This window comes from Neopsephotus bourkii, unplaced genomic scaffold, assembly GCF_033783945.1.
Source record: "Neopsephotus bourkii isolate Nb327-2 ecotype Australia unplaced genomic scaffold, CSIRO-AGI_Nbou_v1 NB_919, whole genome shotgun sequence".
Classification (NCBI taxonomy): domain Eukaryota; kingdom Metazoa; phylum Chordata; class Aves; order Psittaciformes; family Psittacidae; genus Neopsephotus; species Neopsephotus bourkii.
Genome location: NW_026901413.1, coordinates 269,458 through 293,819, shown reverse-complemented (window position 1 = coordinate 293,819; position 24,362 = coordinate 269,458). Strand labels below are relative to the sequence as shown.

The 24,362-nt window shown below is 38.6% G+C and overlaps 1 protein-coding gene across 1 annotated transcript in view; it reads left to right on the top strand.

Annotated features, from left to right (window-relative positions):
* The first annotated feature begins 6,362 nt into the window (after positions 1-6,362).
* Positions 6,363-24,362, top strand: part of LOC133214654 (atrial natriuretic peptide receptor 1-like) — a 37,853-nt gene continuing 19,853 nt past the window's right edge. The window contains exons 1-8 of the mRNA XM_061357747.1: positions 6,363-6,463; positions 7,410-7,506; positions 10,139-10,271; positions 12,462-12,585; positions 14,458-14,562; positions 15,322-15,424; positions 16,971-17,119; positions 23,317-23,389. Coding sequence (XP_061213731.1) covers positions 6,398-6,463; positions 7,410-7,506; positions 10,139-10,271; positions 12,462-12,585; positions 14,458-14,562; positions 15,322-15,424; positions 16,971-17,119; positions 23,317-23,389 — 850 coding nt within the window. The 5' untranslated portion in view covers positions 6,363-6,397. The remainder of the gene's footprint in view (positions 6,464-7,409; positions 7,507-10,138; positions 10,272-12,461; positions 12,586-14,457; positions 14,563-15,321; positions 15,425-16,970; positions 17,120-23,316; positions 23,390-24,362) is intronic.

Genomic DNA, 24,362 nt, shown 5'->3' with positions numbered 1-24,362 from the left:
TAGCATCTCTGTCGAGACTGTGGGCGTTTCCTTTTATTACTCACTCTAGGAATACTTGCAGAAAAAACAGAGGAGGTTTTTCCAAGGAGTAAGTGACGTTAAATCACGAGGAGATTCAGTGGGCATCAGGCCTGTGGCTGCTATTTATGCTTTTGAGAATATCCTGCTTCTAGAAATTAAAAAACCCAAAAGATTATTGTAACAGAATTGAGGTGAATGGAGGGAAGTGCACAGTGAGAAGACAGGCCTCCACTTCTAACTAATATTTGTCAGATCAGAGCAATGACATACTTCATGGCAGAATTGTACTGACACACCATGCTTCTTGTTAACCAGAGCGCGCAAGCATTAAGCATATCCACTCTGGAGTGTGCTGTCTGACGGAGGAAAGATATCAAAAGACAGAAGAAAAAGCTTGTTAGCTAATAGCCCTGGGCATTACAGGGGCAATACAAAAGTGAAATAAATGAAAATAAAACCCCTCTTTATAAATACTAACTTATTATGCTTATGTTTGTCTTTGCAGAGTGTTCTCAAGTTCTCCATTCTGGGACTAGCATGTAATTGGAAAAAAACAAAGACGTGCCAGAGATTTCAGTGAAAGTGAAGCTGAGCCTTAAATCAGATGGTGGTTGCATGCTACTACAAAAGGATACCTTATTTTATCCCGACACATAAGTCACATCAGGTATTTGGATTTCAAATTCAAACCAGTTTTCTTTCTCTCTTTTTTTTCTGCCAGCATTAGAGCTGCTGTTCCTTCTGTCAAAGCTACAGTGCAAATGGTAGATTGATCTCTGTGTGTTAAATGTGACAGGAAAAGAAGATGCTGGCTCCCCAGTGTTTTCTGACAGAAGGAAAGTATGTCTGACTTCAGCAGAGAAAATAGTGTACCCGAAGAACCAGAGAATCCTGAAAGGCAGAAGAATCTTTTCAGGTTCAGTAGCATCTGAAAATCCTCAGCTTCTCCCAAAAGACTGGTTCTGACAGCAAGCCAATCACAAAACAATCTGCAAAATGGCTTTGTGCCAAAGGACATTTACCAAGTTCACTCCACTTGATCAGCAGATTTAGAAAGCTAATTGAGAGAAAGCCTCCATCAGTATAAATTCTGTGATGTTAAACAAACTCAGTTTTTTATTTTCTGGAAATGGGACATTTATTTTAATTACAGTATGAGAGTGATCTCGTGATTGTGATCCTGGGTTGCATTTGGAATCACTTGTTTACATCCAAAGATCCAAGGAGGTAGTGTTCAGTCCTACTGTTGAAATATCTGTTCTGCTTAGACTTATACATTTTATCACTCTTTATTCCTGTACAATGTTGCTGAAACTAGGAAAATTCTTTTTCTCTCTGAAGAAATGTGAGAATACATTTGTGTTAGTAAAGACTTCAAGCATGTAACAACTATACAGTACATACTAACTGTTCTCTGTGTAGTTGGGATAAGTACTGAACTGAAATTACAGCAAGATAGAATCTGGTGGGACCACAGAGAAAATTCTCTAACATGAAAGTGTAGTGAAGCACAAAGGAAGGGGTAGAGGCTCTGCTACTGAAGGTCATTAAAAACAGGTTAAGTAGCCTGACATATGCAGAAATTATCTTGACTTGGGAAAAGGAAATAGTTTGGACCTCTGTTTCATTTGGGGCCTGTTCCAAAGACATGATCCAAAAGGCTAAATGATCCTTCAGTTACAAATAGCTAAGAGCCCCCGTCTTTGTGACCTCTTGATATTTCTTGAGAATTCCTGATTGTGTGAGACCTTAGAAATTTGGAAACAGTTGTGGTTTATTAGAGTGCCTTTTGAAGGGGCGGAAAATGCAATGTCAATAAATTTGCAGTGCCAATGTGCATAAAAATATGGGCAGAAAATCATTGAAGAATTCTGAAAAAAGAAATGAGTCAAGCAATGACAAGTGAGGAGGAGAGAAAAAAAACATTAAGGCAAAATGCAGATTTCAATTGAACGCTGCTACAACCATGAAATGACCAGTGGATCTTAGGAGAATGATGCAGGTAAGAACAGAAATGTCCCTCGGCTGCTGTCACTGACACACAGATCCTCCGCAACAGATGTTAAGAGCAGCCAAGTTTGCTGTCCTTAAGCACTGCAGATATCCATAACATTTCAGCCTGTGTGGGATGACTGAAGATGGGAGACATTTGAGAACATCAGTGATGTTCTGTTCCGTTTCTTCCTAAACAGAAAACTAAAGATTGTTCTGTGTTGAACTGAAACCAACTCTTCTTAAGCCTCTCAGGCAATCATCCTGTGCAACTGAAATTTATTCTCACATTCTCAGACTTGCTGAATGTCCTTTGAACAACTATGGCATTGACATGCTGCATTATAGTAACAGAAACCCAATGATTTATTCAAGCAAAGCCCTGGATGCAGAAATCTCTTCTAAGTTATGTACTTAGGCTAGGGTTTTCTAAAGGTTAAGTAGGATCACTTTGGAAGTGAAGTTCCTGTTGGCTTCTCTGAGAACTGTGAGTTCTCTTATCCAGTCTCCTTAGAGGTTTTCAGTCATATGTTATATCAAATTATTAAGACCAACATAATTTCCACTAGACATGATCACTGTTACCTATTAGTTTTCTAGCTGTTAGTATTCTCCTTGCAAAATTCCAGATGTCATCATTCATTCTTTCCACTCTTTCTCCTTAGAAGAAGAAAAATTATAGGTTGCCTTACACTATGAAAATCCTGGAATGTTGCTTTCCTTCCACAGCAGCTCAGCTGCTGGTCAATCCCTTAAACAGAGAATAGTGCATATTCTTAAAGAGAAATATTTCTTCATCAAATCTGTGACATTTCCCAGATGACAGTCTTTATACAACCTTCAGGGAGTATACATGATATGTCTTGTTTCAAGTTTTTATGTATTTTCTGACTTTTTGAAATTAGTTGAATATTTAAGCTTGTTTAATGCTGCAGATCAAATCCAAACTGCAGCAACAGAACAAGCCTTCCTGTGATGCCCCATGAACTAGAGTGGACCCGTGGAATGCATCTATAAAAGCATACATTTTTTCAGCATTCCCAATAACTTAAGAATCCATTGAATTTTACCTGCCACCTTACCAATAAATACCATTTGCATTTTTGAGGTTTCTGTGATTTTGTGAGGCATGTATAACATCATAGGTGGTAGTCAGAAGAAGCTGTTTCATAGCTGTAGTTTTCAGTGCCTCTAATTATCCTTTTACAAAATCTTTCTCTGATTTGTCATGCTTTCATACTGCCTCTCAGATCTTTTCCTTTGTGTAAACTGTGTAACTGTTTGCCCCTTTTGCTGTAGTTGCATTCAACTGTCATCGAATACTGATCCTCTAACATTAACCTTTAAGATCTTTAGTAACAAATACTTAATTCCTTTTTGTTTTATGATTACCATTCTTTTAGCTCAAGGCCTCTTTTTTTGGAACTCCCTTAAACTTCCAGTATCTGGGAGAGTGTGTGAAATTGGAGAGATACTACAAAGTTAAGTAATGGTGTATGTGCAAGGCTCAGGAGCTTGCTTGCTGCCCACCAGCATTTCATCAGATACACAGCTGTTGCCTGTTCAGCAATCCCACCAATTGATGCCACTGGGTACTTCTGAATCTACTCGTCTGCCTCAAAACTTATGGCAATGTTTAGTCTTTTAATTAAGTTACCCAAAATTCTGGATAAAATCAGATACTGTTTTTTTAACCTTGCTAATCCAGGCTAATCCAGGGAAGGGGAGGGGTAGAAGACTATCAAGTGCTGCCACCAAACTTCCAGGTGAGAACCAGAGATCAGACAGGCTGTCTGCTACACTGCTGCGAAGTACTTCTTTTGTGGCAGCTTGTGCATCAACAGCAGGCTGTCCTTTAACTAAACTGCACGCAGCAGGGAACCTGCCCGCCGTTGTTCTGCGATGAGGCCACTAGAGGGAAGTGTCAGAGTGCTCTGGCCATGCCTTCTCATTAGCCCCGCAAGCCTGGTATCAGAAGCTTCGCTGGCCTTTCTTTGACTCCAGTAAGAAAGTCTCTCAGACCGTGTGTCATTTAAAATGCCTTTTATTAGAGCTAACGCTATGAAATGAGAATAGGGTAGGTAATGCAGGCGAGGAGCCTGGAGTGGTGTAGCATTGAGCAGGATGGTAACACATGTTCAGGATTAACATAGTCTGTGTAGTGGAGTTTTATATTTCAAGAACTGAATTTTTAACTACTGATTTCACAAATGACAACACTGTTCTAATAAACACTATCTTTGTAATTCCATCATACTGAAATGTCAAATGAGTCTTGCTTATGATTTTTTTGAGATTTTTTCTTGTTGAAAATATGTATCTAACTAAAAAAGTTAATCTAATTAAAGATGAAATAGTTTTAAAATCTCTGAACTTCAGTTGTTATATCAGCACAAGAACCATCTGGAAAGTTTGAATACCATAAAAAATAAATATTTTCAAGGATATTTGAAGATTTTATCACAGCAATTTTTGTTTTGGTTTATTGCTGGAAGTTGCTTTCCTAAAATATTTGAAAACATATAATTAGCAAATTTTATTCAGTAATATCAGCAATAATTTATGTTGTACAAATAGTGCATATTTTATTTTACTTTTAAGACTATTAGCAAAACATTAATAAAGATGCATGATTTTACCATTATCTACATCTCATTAAATTTTGAAATAGCTTTATTTTCCCTCTGTTTGGTATTAGAAATTGTTAATGAGTTAATGAGTCAAATGGAAGTGATGTAGCTTAAGGGAGCATCTGAGCACAATAAGCACAACAAAAATAAATCTGTAAACATAAAGTTGTTTGATAAACTTCATCTCAATCAGTAGAAATTGCCTATTTTTATAGAGTAAGAGTTCCTTCTAAGAGAAGAAACCAAAGAACTGTGCCATTGCACTAAACCAGTTAAGTGTCAGTAGGCAGAATTTAGTTAATCTACACTTGACTGAGTCCGACTGTGTTAATAACCTCATTCATAGCATGATGCAATGTTAAGATGTTAATGCAAATCATGTGATTGCATATAACTTGCAAACAGGAAAAAACAAACCTAAAGCAAAGATTATTAGGTTTGATATGACCATCTCACTTTATTCACACCTGTTTCTGTTTTCATAAAAGAGTTGTAGATAGACCTAAAGACTCTATTACTCACTAACCTGTCAACCCTTTCTTTTTACTCAGTTTCACTTATTTATACTGCAAAATAGTTCTCACTGGTTTTCTTTTTATAATTTCCAGTGCTTAAATGCAGAGGTGGCAGTGTGCTTCTCAAATAGCTGAGGCAGATTTTTAAATCAGAAAATCATGAGCCATTCCAACCCATACATCTTTAATTCAGGATTTCCAAAGCAGTTTCTTGTACGTTAACACTCTCCAGGAATTCTGAATTTGGTGGTATCAAGTGGCTATAAAAGTAATATATGATTTTTTTGCAGTTCTTGAATCATGATATTAATGTCATGTGAATATTTGATGGTACTATTAAAGAAAAATAGAATCAGTCTGGTAGTCTTTTTGCTGCTGTAGGGTGTATCAAGATGTAATCCTTAGCTTCCCTGCCAGCAAATTCCTCATTAAGCACAAGATATCCTAAACCAAATCACCAGCAAAAACTCTCCAAGATGCTAATATATGTAGAGTTCTTTTAAGCAGATAATTCTCTTTCTACAAAATAGCCAGCTGAAATACTATATATTGAAACCTATGATTTGGGTGAAATAGTGAAGAATCAACATAAATCAAGTTTAGGATTTCACTACAAACATACAATTCCATCCTAAAATGTTAGTATTGATTTACACAAATATCTCTTATGAGTTAATCCAGACAGATTTTTTTGATTGATCTACAACTCCTTTCAAAATGAAGTGGGCACACACTGTAATTTTTTTATGCAATTTTGATGCAATAAATAGTGAAGTCTACTAGCATTTTGATTAAGATTCCCTGTGACAGTTTGGGCTAAGAGCCAAACAAAGGGAAATATTCAGGAAAGCTGAATCACAACTGAAGTTCTGTGTTAGCAATGATTTCAGCAAACGGGAATAGTTGTGGACACATCTATGTCTTTATCATACCAGTATGGCTTGGTGGAAGTCTGTTTCACCTTTGAGCTGACAGAGGCACAAACCTCAATGTTCTGAGAGCAGGGCTGCCCATAAAACAAGCAATGGCTTTTCAGAGAGTTTCAACAGAGATTCAGAGGGGTGTTTCTACCAGGTGTGAGAAGTGGGATAGGGGAGAAAAGCGAAGGAGGAGGCAGAACAGCTGCAGCAGCTGGAGTTGCAGGATCAGCTTGCCTAGCAACCCTCGTTCTTAGGTAAGGGCATCTACTTCAGTAGCAGCAGCACATCCGAAGCAGCCCTGACTTGGTGAGCTGGGTGCATGCTAGGAAGCATGGGAGCTGTTAAAACACCAGCCTTAGGGCTCCGAAGCCTTCTGAGTTTATTGGTAGGTAAAATACATAGATCTTCTTACCAGAGCCTGTTCCTGTGGTCTGTGCATACGGAAAGAATTGTATATGGCTTATTTCAGTGAGGCAGCTATTTTTATCATTTGTTGAATGTTACTTTAGTAATGTAGAAAACAAGAGTAATATTGAAAAAATGAGTTGTATAATTCCATCTTATTTTGTGAATGCTGTTGCATAACCCAGTAAACTATTACCCTCCAATAATATATGAAAAAGTTAGAGCAGATTATATGAATAGAAACTATTCTCTTTTACTAAAGGTGGAATATGACCAGGGTGTATTAACATAACATTTTGTTCTGTTCATGTATACCCTTGAGTGTGTATTTTAATATATGTTTAATATATCTATTATAATGTATAATGTATATTTTGCTACTATTGCAGTTCAATCTGTGTTTAGTTTGATGCTATATTCTACCTGTAATAGGCTTATTCAGTATGAATATTAGCTATAATTATATATTTTAACATTTATATAATTAACAGTTCTATTATTTTATTAAAGGCATAACAAAAACGACTTTTTATTTATGTATAAATGATTAATAGAAACTAAGTACTTCGGAGCAGAGGGGTTGCCATTTTAACAGATTTTAAACAAAAAAAAAGTCTCTTTAAATCCTAGAACCACATGGTTTTTTTTAGAGAAAACCTTTTGCAAGAGAAGGATTCATCAAGTCACCTCATTGATTCAAGGCTAATTTCTGCATAAATCAAAATAATATACTGATTGAATTTGTATACCCTTAAGAAGTTGTCATTTTTTACTCCAGAAGTTGAAGAGAGTAAAATGTGGCAGGCTATGTGTCTGCATTTGGTTTGATTTCTTTAGAAGAAATGTAGACTTTGGAAATAGAACTTACCCTTCCCTATTTCCATACTGAGTTTTTTGGGTCTATTCAAATGCTTTTTTTCTGGCAGGTGGTATCCGTGGAGGGGTGGCATGATTTAGATAACAAAGACTATGACTGTTGGCCCCTGGAAAAACCAGATGAGTATAACATGCTGGACTGTGGAGGTGAGTGAGTCCTCGAGCTGCTCAAGAAAGATCGTCTTGTGCCTAGGAAATGGTTGAAAATCCAAAAGTGAAATACTTGGAATCATACTTGACTCATGGGGAGTGTTATGCGTGGTGAAAAGTATCTGAATCGGTGTCAGCCTGTCTTGCTAGGAAAATAAGTGAATGAAAACAACCAAATATACTTCAGAGCTATTATTTGTCCAGTATTCATTTGTTCCAGAAGAAGTAACAGCAACAGCTGAATCCCTTCCCCCATAAAGAAACTGAATACATTTGATTTCCTATTAGAAAACCAAATGCAACTCAATCCAAACAAAGCAGGCAGGCAACTCTGCATTGCAGCAAATCCTATTGAGTCATTGCTGGCATTTTTGTAGTGTCAGTTCAAAAGTAGACTGTATTTAAACCCTCCGGCCAGAAAGCAGAATCACAAATTCTGTACATCATGCTTTTCCACCTTGCTCAAAACTGTGTTCTGTGAGTACTTAAAAAACCATCTGAGATATTTAACCACTTTTTTTAGTCAGTTTCAAAAATGAATTCACATGATACAATAAAAAATGGAATAATTTTTTTCTTTTCTGTTGGAAATGGATTGTTTCAGGTTGAAAAATAATTAAAGAGCTACTGAGATATGGGAAATTGAATTTAAATATGAGAAGACTCTTTTATACTGTAAGGTGATCAAACAGTAGAACAGGTTGCCCAGAAAAGTAATGGTTTCTCCATTCATGGAGATTTTCGTAACCCAAGATCTAGAGCAATCTGCTTTAGGTGATCCTGCCTTGAGCAACTCAGGGTTAGGCCAGATGATTTCCAGACGTGTCTTTCAACTATTCTATGGTTGTGTGACTCTGTAACTGATAAATAACTGATGCAAAGGAACACTGTTGTTTATGCTGTAAAAGATAGGACCAGAGACAATGTGTTTCAATAGGTTTTTTTTTTTTAAACTAGAAACCCTGAGAAAATAACACTGGTAAAACACTCCAGGACATAAACTGGTGGGTCACACTCTGAGCTCAGTATTGCAGTTAAACATTTTCCAAAGAGTTTTGTCGAAAAAGTGAAATTCAAGAAATATCTAGATGATTCTCAACTAGGACTTTTATACCTGTATTAATTTACTATTGCTGACACTGAAACAACTATTCATCAGAACAGTTGTTCTTACAAATAATCAAAGTGTGAATTGAGTACAAGAGAAACTAATATCAGCAGGTTACTTAATAAAACTCTATCCTTTAACACCAATTTTAGAATGAACTCCAAGCTCGATTCTGGCTTTGTTTGTGGTTCTTCCTTGTCATATTCTGAGCACTGCTAAAAGCAAAGAGCTTTGTATATTTGCTAATACACTGCGGCCTCATTGCTGTGGATTTAACACAAAGCATCTAGATGTGAGAGTATCTGTCATTGAAAGAAGTGTTTTGTTTATCTATGTGAGAACTTTCAAGGAAAGTAGAAAGTAATTTAACTGAAATTTATGCTGACCTTCTCTGAAACACAGCTCTCATGCCTTTAGGGCAAATGATTTTTCGTAATTTTTTATGTTGTAGTTTCTCTCATAGTATTAGCATTTATGATGTGCGTTTACTTTTCAGGGAAGATATGAAATCTAGAGGTTATTTTACAATTTGTTTCTTTATATCTGAAAGGGAATTATGTTTAAGGGAAAAAATAGCAGCTTCAGTAACAGTGCAAGTGAAGAATACTTTGTAAAAGCAACTCCAGATTAATAAAAGTTTATAATTGAAAAACAACAACAACAAAGCTAGGATCTCTTGGAAGTCAGGTTTACCCATCATCTGCAGAAGGGATTTAGAACTTCCTTACAAACTGAGAGCTACAAACTTGCATGATGTGAGTAATCTGATGTGGTGCAAATTAACACCTTCATCCAGCAATATGGAAAGAGGTAGGTGAATGGAGCGGGAAGATTTTGATAGCATTGTTTAACATATGGATTAAAAACTTCTCCCACCTCTTATCTAAATTCATTCTCCTGTTCAGAGCAGGCAATACAGTGTCTTAGAGTCAAGATAGATGGCTGGGATAAATTTTCCCAGCAAACGCGTGGATGGAAATGGAAGATGACAGATGTCTGAGTAGCATTCCTTCCAGTCACCTGTTCTAGATATGATACAATTTTATAAAATGAGAATGCTTTCTTAAATATACCATTATTAGTATACATAATTCATGTTTCATGAGGGTAAGGGTTTTGACTGAATTTCATGTGTGCTAGTTAGCTGTTCTTCTATAATAAGGTGTGCCTCATTATGCCGCCAAGAATGAAGAGCAGTATTGGCTTGCCTGATGAAAGAAGAAGGCAAATATATCAGGACAAGTAGCACTGAACTATACTGGGAGCAAAGCTACTTTAGATAATGCAGCCATATTTTTTGTCATATTTCTGCAGTTTTTTTATCTTTTCTAAGTGAATGTCAGAAGTGTTCAATTGATGTGTATTTGCGTTTAGGTATACAGCCACTAAAATGGATAATTGTTTTGGGCTCATAAAAAGCAGTGGGACATTAGACACCACAGAGAAAGTTTTACATTTGTATGCATCTGTAAAGTAGAAAAGTATAGCAAATATGTTTGCCCATGATTATGTTGTTTCTAGGCCTGGAGATGGCATGGGTTCAAAGGCCTCCAGAAAAGACTGTGAGTGGGGAATTCTTCAACGTGACCTATGCAGTCTTTGCATCAGATAGCTTTTTTCAGTATGCGGTGCAAAATGGAATCCTTTCTCACAGGTATTACCTCCTATAAGAATGCTTTCATGGTCATGATTATATGAGGATTCTGTGTGTATGTTTTTAGTAGCAAATTGGAATATACCTCTGGGACTCCTTGCTAATTCCTTGCATCTCTTGAAGTCTCTTATAGTTATTTGCCAATGGCTTTACTCTCAGAGCAGCCATGAAGGCATGCTTACCTGCATGGTCAGGGATAGGGTACATCAACCTGTATCTGCATTACTGTCTCAGTGCAATTCTGAACCATCATTTGCTGCCTTCTCTACACAAAGAGTTTACAAGTGAAGTTTAAGCACAAGTCCCAGACTAACTGTGTATTAATCAGAAGTGTGTTTGAGGTGCACAACATGTATATGAAAAAGAGGCTGGCCCAATCCTGAATCCACTGAATTTTGTGATGAACTTATTTTGATTTCTGTTCTACAAAAGCTTATATAGATCAACTGAGACACTGTGTTGGTAACTGTACACAACAGAGGTTAAATACAGAATGTTTTTATGTTCAGATCCCAGTCACTAAAAGGGTAATACACCCTAATTTTACATTTTTGCCTGTACATAGCATTTCTCCACCCATATACAGCAATGTCTGGGACAAAGGCTGCAGCTGCATTTCCCCATTTTCTGTGCTGTACTTGGTTAGTGTAAGAGATGCTTATGGAAAACCTCACATTTTTCTTTGCCAGTCTGTGTTCACATCACAAAGTTCAGATTGTAGAAGCTGTTATCCAGAGAAAATTTTTTTCATATTGAAAGATGACCTGTAATCCATTTGCAATGGCAAAAAAGAATTTATACTGTATTTTGATCATCTGTGTATTCTGGCTACAGAGTTTAGCAAAACTTGTTTATCACATTTTCTGAAATTTATGGCTAGTAGTAGTTCCTGTAACTTAACCATAAAGCAGATTTTTTTCACTGCTTGGAAATTAACCTGGATTTTTAGTCTTTCCAGAGAGACCCACTCTCTTAAATCAGTTAGGAATTCAGGAAATTCTGCTCTTTTTGTGCTTATACATTTCTTGCGTATAGATATCAGAGGGCAGATATTTAAAAAGAGAGAAAACTGTGCTACATTTTTCAAGGGGATCAAATTTGCACCTCATTTTAACTCGATTATCTAGTTGACACTTATCTTACAGTGGCTCACTCAAATATGGCTGAGGCTAACAAGTCAACCTATGGGTATCAGCATAACTGGGTGGAGCCATGATGAAGATATTGAATAAAAAACACATAATACAGGGTAAATTTCTGAAAGCAGCTGTGAAGACAAACACATGATAGAAGTAGGCACCAACTTGCCTAAGTATTTTTTTAACTGCCAACATGGGTTCAAAGGCCAATGGATTTTATCAAGGATTTAAAAATTTTTTTATCTCAGGTTTCAAATATGAACCCTACAACTAAGCCTGGCTATATCTACCAAGTAAGCCATGTTTGCAGAAAATTATTTTATTTTGAAGCCAAATTTATTGGGGTAATAATCAACTGAAAGAATAATTGAGGAAACAATGGGAAGAATTGTTGCATCACACATTTCCAGATAACTACATTTTTCTTTCAGGGATAAAGTTACAAAAGGCTTACCTTGTTTTGCAGAGCAGCCTATTCCTAAAGTCCACTTTTTGCTCTAAATTTTGGGTTTGTCAAATTGTATCTGATGTTATCGTTCAATATCATTATTTTGCTTGGTGGTCTGGGTTTTGAAGCAAAGACTGGAACTGAATGATGCGTATGAATCACAAGCACAGATGAAGTTATATAATTGACAACACTGAGAATGAAAGTAGCCAGAGACTCATATTTCTGATAGTGGCAATAGAGTAATGGTATATTTTTCTGTGCCAGATGTGGCAAAGCCAAGTGACCCCATCTGGTCATGAAATCAGTTTGGGGAGACAAGTGAAGGTTGCTACCTGCTTGCTCATTTATGTGCCAGAAGTCTCTACTGCTTGGCAGTAGGCAGTGGTCCAGTTGGAGAGCAATCTTCATGGCTCCAGGAATGCTTGAACCAGAAACAAAACAAAAGAGAAAGAAATGGCGTAACAGTGTTTATTTCATTGTGTATGTTTTTGCTGCTATTATTCCTGTGCAGGATAAAGAACAGGCTCTAATGTGCTTGTTGCAATTCTGAGGAATGAGGAATAATATAAAAGTTTCTCTCTCTCTCTGCTGCTTGGCAAGCAATGCTACTGCTGCAAAAGAATTCTGTGAGGAGCATGAATGTCCTGCCAGCTGGAAAGATGCAAACGGGGAGAACTGTTGTGTCTACCATGCCAACATCCACTCCTGTCCTTTGGCCTTCATGGTTAGTATAATGTGCTCTGTTCTTGCTACTGGATGAGATAACATTGTAATAACCAATTTCAAGTTCATGAAGTCTTCTGTGATTACAGTTAGATCAAATCAGTAGTTCACTAAAACCACTTTGGGAATACCTGTCAGGATTAGATTTTGACCTGGATTATGAGATTGCAAAGCAAACATATTTGAGCAAGGCACTATTCAGAATCTCTCATTAAGTTTAGTGGGGCCATTTTTATCTGTTTAAGATTAATTGACTCAGATCTTTGTGTAGCCAGTAGAGAAACAGAGATCATTTAATTTTAAAGCAAGCAGGGCAAATTGTCAGTTGGATTTGTTACTATCTCTAAAGCTTGCAGAGGGACCTTGAACTGAAGGATTTGCTTGAGTTACTGAAATTTTATGGGGTGTGTATGGCTGACTTGTGAAGCCTGTACACACATGTCCTGAGAAGGATGGCTTTTCTGTGTTAGATCAGAGAAAAAAAAAAAAAAGATTCCAAATACAAGATGGCAAAATTTGTTCATGCAGTGTAAGTAAGATCCATTCTTAACTTCTTCTCTGAATGAAAAATTAAAGTTCTGGCTCTAACAACCCCAACCCTGTATAATCACCTTCAATGCGGTTGCCCAGTCTTTCTAGTTATCTCCGTTTTGGCAGTCTGATATATTTTCTGTGGTCAAAGATGGTGTAATAGAAGACCTAGTCTGCATGTCTTGCAGCTATTTCAGGTACCCTGCTGTGTGAAAGCTTAATGCTTCCACAAAAGCTCCATCTTACTTCTTGGCAGTCCCTTCTTAGGGAGCAGTTTTATTCATGACTCCCTGGGAGCCTTAGCTGATACCAGGAATTTGGTTTAAAAGGAGAATCCCTGCTGGAACCATCACATCAAAACTTTAGTCTAGAACCGTAGTAAAGAACTTCAATACCCCACCACTGGGCTGACTTTTCAATTATTCCTTAATTTTATAATTAGCTTTGCCTGTGATTAAGGTGTGGAAAAGGTGAAAACATGTGGCCAATATCCATCATCTTGCTTCCTTGTCATACTGTAAATATTTCAGTTCCTGCTTAGAAGAAGGCTAACCAGGTTGACTATCACGCAGCAAGAAGACCATGAGTATCATTGCATAAGATTGACAATGCACTTCAAAGCAATATTTTTCCATTATTCAAGAGGAGGTTTTGGGGGTTTTTTTTACACTTTTGTAACTTTTTACACGTTGTATCTTGGTTAATATGAATACCATTTCTTTTGATTTGGTCTGTGTCTTACATTGCATTGAAAGAAGTGCCTGAAGAAGTATCTGGAGTTAGGAGAAAAAAATAAAGATAAAAAAAAAAAAAAAAAATGCAAGATCTTCAGACAGCCAAAATAATGCTCTGTGGTAGCAATTACTGGGAGGTTTACACCTTAACAGCTTTACTGAGAAATGGTTTGCAAACAGGCACAGAAGAGTTGCCTTCCTTCTTCATTAAAGAAAAATTAATTAAAGCTGCTGTATAAAAAGTGAAACCACAATAAAACCCTCTTAGAAAAATATTAAAAATGGGTTATGATTCTGGTTCTACTCAACAAATCCTGAAAAAGTGTGTTAACCTCCTAGAATTACTGTGGATAAATTTGGGACCATATTTTGCTTCATCTATTAAAAAAAAAATACAATATTTGTGAGATTTTAACTCAGTATAGGAACAGTTGCTTTTATCTTTTATCACATGACAGTGTTGCTTGTACTTTGGCATCTTAATAGTTTTGGCTGTAAAATATCACTTTAGCTGCTGTTAGAGAACACAAGTGATTTTAAGAAAAGAGGAGGAGCTAGGATTTTCATTGTGTTGCAGTTCACTGACATGACCAATATGTTTGATAAAGGGTCGAGGAGGAATATGTGGTCCATGGATCCCAGATGATGGCCAGATATTTACTCACACTTTGTCTACAGCTGGCAAAATGAGCCAAAGAAACTGGACGGCCAAGGTAAGGTACATTTATTGCATACAGGATTTCATATGTTTTGCTCTTTTCACAGCTTGCTAGTAGTTTAGTGCTGTTCGTGTACTTGTTCCCAGATTCATTATTTGTCAGTGTTATATCTGTACGTGATGTATGTGGCTGAATAGTATCAATTGGCGAATGACTTGGATGTAATAGCTTTATAGACTACTACTCTTTAGGTAGTTAGTAGAAGTAATGGGGATGGGAGGGAAAGTAATAGCCTAGTCTGTCCATTTAAGGCCTACACTAACAATATATTGTATTACTAACTGGACTGTGTTGCAGGTTAATATGGTCATTAGGGGGCTTCTACCCAATAGAAGCAATGAGGAAGTGAATAATGGCAGTGTGCATAGACTGATAGACCTGCTTGCTTAAAAGAGTACATACCAGCAGGGGAATCAGACATGCCTTTCCCACAGGAGTTGTCTCTCCTGCTTCTGTTTGTCTTGTTAGTCAAGAGTACCTCTCTTACCTGATTCTGACAAAAAAAAATGCACATATTATCATAGAATCACAGAATGGTTTGGATTGGAAGGGACCTCAAAGATCATCTAGTTAGGCAGGGACACCTTGCACTAGATAAGATTGCTCAAAGCCCCGTCCAATCTGGACTTGGACACTTCCAGGGATGGGGCAGCCACAGCTTCTTTCACAAGTCACCACAAATGGATAATTGTTATAATAGCCTACTGTATGCAAGTGGTTTTGATGCTTGATGCTTTTTCACTTGTTTGGCAGGTTGTTTTAGTTCACCTGGGTGTGACTTCTCTTATTGCACACATCAGAGTTGGGAGAATGCAAGTTGCTCTGGAAGCGAAAACCACAGTCCTTCCTGCAGTAGGTATGATATAAAATGAAGGTGTGAGGGAGTTGCTTACTGGCTGCAAATATCAATGTTTTTATCATTCATGTGTGGTTACCAGGAGCAAAAGAGACTCCTAGCACATACCCCACCGTTGAAACTACACATAAGTCTTCCTAAAATTTTTCTTCACATAGCAATGAACATCTGAAAAAGTGAGCTTCTAACCTGTGTATGAATCCAGAACAGTAGGAAACCAATCTTGTCAAATAAGTCAAGTCAAATACCATGACCAGCGGCTTCAAGTACTACAAGGCTCATCTACAGTTGATGGGGATGTGAAAATATTCTTCCAGCTAGTATGTTGTGAGGATCTGGACACTTTTCATCTGAAGGGTAGCAGACTAGCCTTAAGCATATTGCAAAGATAGAAACCTATCTTGGTTCCCTTGTTCACGATAAAATTCAGTTGTTCCCAAAGGCATGTCTGTCTTTCACTTTAGTTTAGCTGTATGCAGGGAAGCAGAAGTAACCATAACAACTCTCTTAGTAATGTAAAAATTAAAAAGTGGACTCTATTTAATAAATTAAACACGCAACCTCAAGAAAAATACTGGCTAAAATAGGAATGTCATCAGAGTACTCTTACTGGCTACCCTTCTGTAAGGTTGAGAGTATATTTCCTGATGTTATGGAAAAAAAAGAAACCAAAGTGACTGCAATGTGGATGGAAGCATTTAGCTATGAAATTTACTATTCATTTCAAGACAGTTGAAGCTGAGTTTTCCAGGAAACTTGTAATCTACCAGAAAAGAAATTTTAAAAATGCAGCTCTAACCTTGAGGCAGAAAGTGATTTCTGTACCTATTCTGGTATTCAACTGGAATTAAATGGACAGAGGCAAAATTATTGCTGAGCAGTTGATTTTGCTTTGTTGAGGCTTTTTTTTTTAAAAAAAAAAAAGATTACCTAGTGACAGAGTAATACTTTTGGCTTCTCAGAAAGCTGAAGTACAGCATGATACTAGTTTTGTCATAAAGGTGAAATTGAAACACCATTCAGAGAGAAGGAGAAGGAGTTTTGTTCTTTAGGGCTTTTGCTTTAAATCACATGTGATACTGCTGATAATTTTCATAAGACCTTGGAGAAAAATAAATCCTTGAAGTATGGGTTGTAAGGTTTCATTCTGCAGTACTCTGTCATCTGCTGCTGCTGAGGAAGGGTCACTGGCTCCAGGGGATCTCAAGGGCTGGACTAAGTACAGAGAATATGAAAGACAATGCCTGACTTGAGGAACTTAAAGTCTCAGAGAAAAAAGATGGGCAATGAGAAACAGAGTAGTGATAAAGTGATCTACATACAAAAAATGTCATTATTAATCTGTTCATAGTGATCCTGTATCACTTTTAAAATTCACATTACTCTTTTAGCTGCTAGGGTGCTGTCTCTGGCTTCTTCAAAATTTAATCTTTCCAGTAGTCTGAGAGTTCCCAGCTCAAGAGCCATGTATTTTAGTTTGAATACAATATCATGGATGGATAAAACTGCCTTGAATATTCTGATATGTGTTTCCTTTTCTAATCAGTCTGTGGAGATGACTTTTGTGAAGAAAAAGAAGAAGGATGCTCTATCTGCCCAGTAGACTGTGGGGAATGCCCACTGTCTGCTGATGCTAGGATAGCAATTGCCTTACCAACATGTTTAATCTTCACAGGCTTCATTTTCACAATCATGGTAAGTATTCTTTCTCTTCTCTCCTATTTCCTTTTAATTCTATTATTTGGTTAGAGTGATGTTCCCTCTTTGTGGAGGGGTAGAATTTCTTCTGCATCCAGAAGCTGTAGGCTATGGAAGAAAGCAGGAGGAAAGGAAACAATGTTTTTGGCTTCTTTATGAGAGGAGGCTCATTCCATGGGCTAGGCATTTTCATCCTGTGAGAAAGAAGACTGAAGAATGTAGCAGTGGAATGGATATGTAATGGAAAAAGAGGAAGAAGTTTTTCACCACATTAGAACTAAGGAGTGCTTGTAAAGTAAGAGTACTTTTCACTCAGAATAAAACTCTGTTATGAAATCAGCTGTTTCAAACCCCTATGGAAGTCAGGAGTATAAATGAATTCAAATACAAATTAGGTAAATTCATGAAGGGATTAACTCCACCAGGGGCCATTAAACTCAGAGTCCAAATGCAATTTATAATGGAAAACATTTGACTTGGGTTATTCTCAAAAGAAATAAAGGTAGGAATGAAATAATAATTTGGAGTAGGTGGGTGGTCTTAGTGTAACTGAACCAATTCGATTCATTTTGCATAGTAGTTGTCAATTATAACAGACTCATTAAGAGGGTAAAAAAGGGGATAATGACAGGGGAGTGTATGAACATGGGAGAAGTAGTTTTGGATTTCTTTGACTGAAAATGTCTGTATAATGAGGATACAGCATAGTATTGTGGCATATTACTTCACAGGGCTTCTGGGAAAGAGGATCCACATTCCTTAAGTGTCTTCATCTTTTTGAAAAGTACATTTCTGAATTTCATAACAGGGATTCTATAATTTAGCAGATAGGTATGGCAGTTGTAAAGGCATTATATTGACTTTGTAAATAACAGATAATTTATTTGGGGTTTGGCTTAAGAGTCCTGTAAATTGATAGGCTCCTATTTCCTCAGGGATTCCTTCTCTTTCCATCTTTATTGCAGGTTCAATAAGTACCTGAATTAGGAAAGTATGCTGAGAGGGAATGAGCAGGAGAAGGTTGCAGCATTAGAAACTGACTGGATGGCTAAACCCAAACAATGGTGGTAAATGGTACCACATCTAGTTGGTGACAATGACTAGTCACTAGCGGTGTCCTTCAGGGCGTGGTTAGGGACAGTAAGATAGGATCATAGAATTATAGAATAGTTAGGGTTGAAAGGAACTTAAGAACATCAAGTTCCAACGCCCCTGCCGTGAACAGGAACTCCTTTCACTAAACCATGCCACCCAAGGCTCTGTCCAACATGGCCTTGAACACTCCTAGGAATGGAGCATTCACAACTTCCCTGGGCAACCCATTCCAGTGCCTCACTACCCTTACAGTAAAGAACTTCTTCCTTATATCCAGTCTAAACTTCCCTGTTTAAGTTTTAACCCATTATCCCTTGTCCTATCACTACACTCCCTCATGAAGGGTCCCTCCTCAGCATCCTTGTTGGCCCCCTTCAGATGCTGGAAGGCTGCTATGAGGTCTCCATGCAGCCTTCTCTTCTCCAGGCTGAACAGACCCAACTTTCTCAGACTGTCTTCATACAGAAGGTGCTCCAGTCCCCGATAATCCTTGTGGCCCTCCTCTGGAGTTGTTCCAACACAATACTCCAAATGAGCTCTCACGAGAGCAGAGTAGAGGGGCAGGATCACCTCCTTCGACCTGCTGGTCACGCTCCTTTTGATGCGGCCCAGGATATGGTTCACTTTCTGGGCTGCAAGCACACACTGAAGCTGGCTCATGTTCATTTTCTCATCGACCAGCACCCCCAAGGCCGTCTCCACAGGGCTGCTCTGAATCTCTTCTCTGCCCAACCTGTAGCTGTGCCTGGGATTGCTCCGACCCAGGCGTAGGACCTTGCACTTGGCATGGTTAAACTTCTTAAGGTTGGCATCAGCCCACCTCACAAGTATGTCAAGGTCCCTCTGGATGGCATTCCTTCCTTCCAGCATCTCAACCGAACCACACAGCTTGGTGTCATCAGCAAACTTGCTGAGGGCGCACTCAATCCCACTGTCCATGTCAGCAACAAAGATGTTGAGCAAGACCAGTCCCAACACAGATTCCTGAGGGACATCACTCGTTACTGGTCTCCAGCTGGACACTGAGCCACTGACCGCAACTCTTTGCATGTGGCCATCCAGCCAGTTCTTTATCCACTGAGTGTTCCACCTATCAAATTGATGTCTCTCCAATTTAGAGACAAGGATGTAGTGTGGGACAGTGTCAAATGCTTTGCGCAAGTCCAGGTAGATGACATCAGCTGCTCTACCCTTGCCCATCAGTTCCATAGCCCCATCATAGAAGGCTACGAAATTGTTCAGGCAGGATTTCCCCTTAGTGAAGCCATGCTGGCTGTCACCAAGCACCTTGTTGTTTTTCATGTGCCTTAGCATGCCTTCCAGGAGAATCTGCTCCAAGATTTTGCCAGACACAGATGTGAGACTGACAGTTCCGTGGGTCATCCATTTTCCCCTTCTTGAAAATGGGGGTTATGTTTCCCTTTTTCCAGTCGTCAGGAACTTTACCTGACTGCCATGATTTTTCAAATATGATGGCCAGCGGCTTAGCAACTTCATTTGTCAGCTCCTTCAGGACCTGAGGATGGATTTCATCAGGACCCATGGACTTGTGCACATTTAGGTTCTTAAGATGGTCTCGAACCAGATCCTCTCCTACAGTGGGCCCAAGGTCTTCATTCTCACAGTCCAGGGAGGTTGCGAATGCTTCATCCCTGGCAGCGTTCAAGGCCAGGTTGGACGAGGCCTTGGGTAATATGGTTTAGAGCAAGGTGTCCCTGCCCATGACAGGGGGGTTGGAACTTGATGATCTTAAGGTCCTTTCCAACCCTAACTATTCTATGATTCTATGATTCTATGTCTGCTTTCCAAGACTTGGGTGGTGTGGTTAGAGCATTTGCCAGTGAAGACTGAGGCAAAGAAGTCATTCAGAACCTCAGCCTTCCCCAGATCCAGGGTAGCCAGTCCTCCTGATAATTTAAGGGGAGGGCCCACATTGTCCTTCACCTCTCTTTTATTCGTAATGTACCTACAGAATCCCTTCCTGTTAGCTTTCAAATCCCTAGCCAAGTTTAATTCTAACTGGGCCTTATCTTTCCTAACCTGGTCCCTAGCTTCCCGGACAACATCCCTGTGTTCTTGCCAGCCCACCTATCCTTGCTTCCATCTGTTATAAGCCTCTTTTTTCCTTTGAAGTTTCCTCAGCAGTTCCTCATCCATCCAAGGAGGTCTCTCCTGGCCCTCCTGCTGCACTTCCTTCTAGCTGGGACACAGCACTCCTGAGGTTATAGCAGGTGATCCTTGAATATCAACCAACAGTCTTGGGACACCTGCCCTCTAGGGCTATATCCCACGGAACCTTACTAAGCAGGTTCCTGAAGAGGCCAAAGTCTGCTCTGCTGAAGTCCACAGCATGAGCTTGCTGCTCGCTCTTCTCACTGTCCTGAGGATCTCAAATTCAACCATATTGTGATAGCTGCAACCAAGGCTGCCCTGGAGCGTCACATTTCCAACAAGCCCTTCCCTGTTGGTGAGCACAAGCTCAAGCATGGCACTTCTCCCTTTCGGCTCCTCTATTACTTGCAGAAGGAAGTTGTCTTCAACACAATCGAGGAACCTCCTGGACTGATTGTGCCATGCCGTACCATCATTCCAACAGATGTCAGGGTGGTTGAAGTCCCCCATGAGAACAAGGGCCTGTGAGGCTGAGGCTGTTCCTATCTGTCTGTAGAGTGCTTCATCTTCATTGATGATTAGGACGAGGGGATTTTGTGCACCCTCAGTTGCCGATGACACCAAGTGGTGTTGGAGTTGGCTGGGAGTGTTAATCAGCTGAATGTTAGGAAGACTCTGCAGAGGGATCTGGAGAGGCTGTATTGATGGGCTGTGGTCAGTGGTATGAGGTTAAATAAGGCAAAGAGCCAGGTCCTGCACTTGGTCCACAATAACCCCATGCAACGCTACAGGCTAGGGGAAGAGTGGCTGGAAAGCTGCTTGGTGGAAAAGGACCTGGGGGTGCTGAGTGAGCACATGAGAACATAAACCAAATTATGCCCAGGCAGTCAAGAAGGCCAGTGGCATCCTGGCCTATATCAGCAATAGCATGACTAGCAGCACCAGGGAAGTGGTCATCCCCCTGCACTCAGCACTGGTGAGGTCACGCCTTGAATCCTGTGTTCAACTGTGGGCCCTTCACTACAGGAGAGACTTTGAGGTGCTGGTGCAGGTCCAGAAAAGGGCAACAAAGCTGGTGAAGGGCCTGGAGCACAAGTCTGATGAGGAGCAGCTGAGGGAGCTGGGGTTGTTTAGTCTGGTGAAGAGAAGGCTCACGGAGGACCTTATCACTCTCTACATCTACCTGAAAGGAAGTTGTAGTGATGTGGGGGTCAGATTCTTCTCCCAAATAACAAGTGATAGGACAAGAGAAAGCAGCCTTAAGCTGTGCCAGGGAAGGTTTAGACTGGATATTGAAATTTGGGAAAAGTTGCTTCACAGAGAGGGTGATCAGGCATTGGAACAGGCTTCCCAGAAGAATGGTATAATCGCCATCTCTGGAAGTGTTCAGAAAACATGTAGATCAAGCCCTCAATGATACGGTTTAGTGGAAGTCTTGACAGTCCTGGGGTAATGGTTGGACTTGGTGATCTTAAAGGTCTTTTACAATCTAGCTGATTCTACGATTCTCTAAGTCTGATGACCCACTGAGTAAGGAGATCTGAATCACAGTTAGGTATTTTTTGTATTCTGTGCCTCTCTGTGTTGCTCTGTAAGTTAGGGACAGAACAGTTGAAAGCTGGTTTAAAATTTATAATCCGCAGGGCAGTTGTGAGAATGTAGTTATAGTCTTTCTCCTGTAAACAGTACAATGTAATAGAAATTGGACAAATGTGAAGTTCAGACACTTATAACCAATTGTCTTTTTAGAAAAAGCAATAGTTTCTTGGCCTTGTGTAGGTTTATCTAATGGTCTTGTGGGAAAAATTACCTATTATTTCTGTTATTTTTCTGGATATTTTTCTTCTTGCATTTCTATATACTTACTCCTGCTAACTTCTGTCATCGCATCCTTGTTTTTTATGCTTTATTTAGATGATAAGTAAACAAGATCCTTTTATCTGGTTCAGTAATTAACATAAAAAAAAAGGTAAATCTGGAAAACTGATGCCTTCTTTAACTGTACAAGTAGAGGAGAGGATTTCTTGTTATCAGTGTCTGTAGCAAGCCTAATTGTCACTTCTAGCTAATATGTCTTGGTTCAGTCATACCCTTGCAAGATAAAATGTAGATATCATTCTCAGAAACTTTTGAAATTGATGGGAAGACTTAATTTGATTCAGTGGGCTCTATATTTGTCATAAATTTCTACCAAAATGTTGACACAATCTGCACACTATGTTCCTTTCAAATTATCTGGGCTGTTGTTACCTGTTCCAATGAATACCCTTATGTTAAATTCCACACTATAGTAAGTTGTATAATAATGGTAAAATGCTGCTGTGGTTTGACATTTTGGCATTGACTGCAGCAATAACAACTGAATAATTTAATCTGCTGTTCCTCTTTTGAAAGCTTGTGTTTACACTTCCTCTGTTAGTTTCTCATGTCAGCTCTACAGAAAATCTACTATGATACCAATAACTTCTTAGCAAAGTGCCCAGAAGTTTCCTGCCTAATACTCTTTATGCTAAGAGTATCTGACATAATATGACCTCATCTGTGGATCGGGGACTAATTCTGTTGCAGGACATAAGTTGCACTGCTTCTTAACTTGGGATTGGGAGGTCATGTGTTCTTGTCATGTGCTTATATGACATAGGATATTTCCATGCCATGAAGCGATGTAAATCTCTCATCTGATGTCCAGGATGAGATGTAAATTCATAAGAAATATTTGACAGTAAGTGAGAGTTTTCAACCAATGCAAAATATGACAAGTAATTAGATTCTAGAATACAGACTGTACAGCTTTTGAGATATTTATTTGATACTCTTCTAAGCCTGTTCTTGGTTCTAATATTACTCCTAAGATATATGTTGGATGCTTAAACATAAGATTTTGTTTGCATACTTATAAGCTTTCATATGTAATAAAAATTTCACTGGTTTAATTCCTTCAAAGACAGTAGGGCTACACCAGGAATTAACTTGATTTATTTTTGTAGTGGTTTCAATATCAGAAACAAAAGATGTTTTGGGATGAAAGCTGGATTATAGACTTCACCTGCATCAAACAAGGTTAGTAACTTGTCACTTGATACTATGATCAGTTTCCTAAATAATTTTGAGAAATTATCTCAATCACAATTACATGTTTTAGGGATCTTACAAAAGTGAACCAATTTGTGAAAAACATATCCAAAGTTTCATCCCTGTAACCTCTGTGGACTAATGACTGAAGTTTTTGTTTATTGGAACTTTAGATGTCAAAGTAATTTGAAATGGTTTCCTTCTTTTTATGGTGATTTGTTAATTAAAAAAAGAGAGGGCTATCCCAAAAAAGATGACTTCTGAACTTGGAAAAAATAAATTACTGTTGCTTCAAAGAATGTATCATTCTGTATAATTGCTCTCACTAAATTCCTCTAGATTTGAACAAATATAATGAAATCTTAATTTCTCTTACTGTTTGCTGTCTACGACAGACTTGCTGCAAAAAGTAATTAATTGTGGCCAGAGTTGTTTTTTTATTTTACAGCTGGATGTAAAATATGTTTTAACTGGTTCTAACTAAACATGTTAAGAATAAATCAGGTGTTATAATGTGTTTTAATATACTACACTTAAAATAGGTATAGATTATTTATTTTGTTGTTCATTGTTCTGGCCTTTGTAAGGAAAACAATGCCTAGACCCTCAAAAAGGGTAAATATAAAGTAGAAATCTGCTGATGTTGATGGATCTGTGCTGATGTACACTTTCTCATTTTCTGTCTCTGTGAGGAATTGCTAGAAAGATGTCTGCTTTGTCTGTCTTATATCCCTGTCTTGGTAGTAGAAGTGTCAAGGTACACTTGTGTTAACATATGGGAGGGATACTTTCAGCCTTGGACTTGAACATTACTTTCTGTGTAGTTTTGATATGATAACCTCATTTCTGTAAAGAACAGATGTTGGCTAGGTATCATGCCCCGGAGTGCTAATTAACAGTAGTGAGTAATGAGGAATGATAATATGATGAGGTCTGGAAACAGTATGTCTTCTCTGGACAG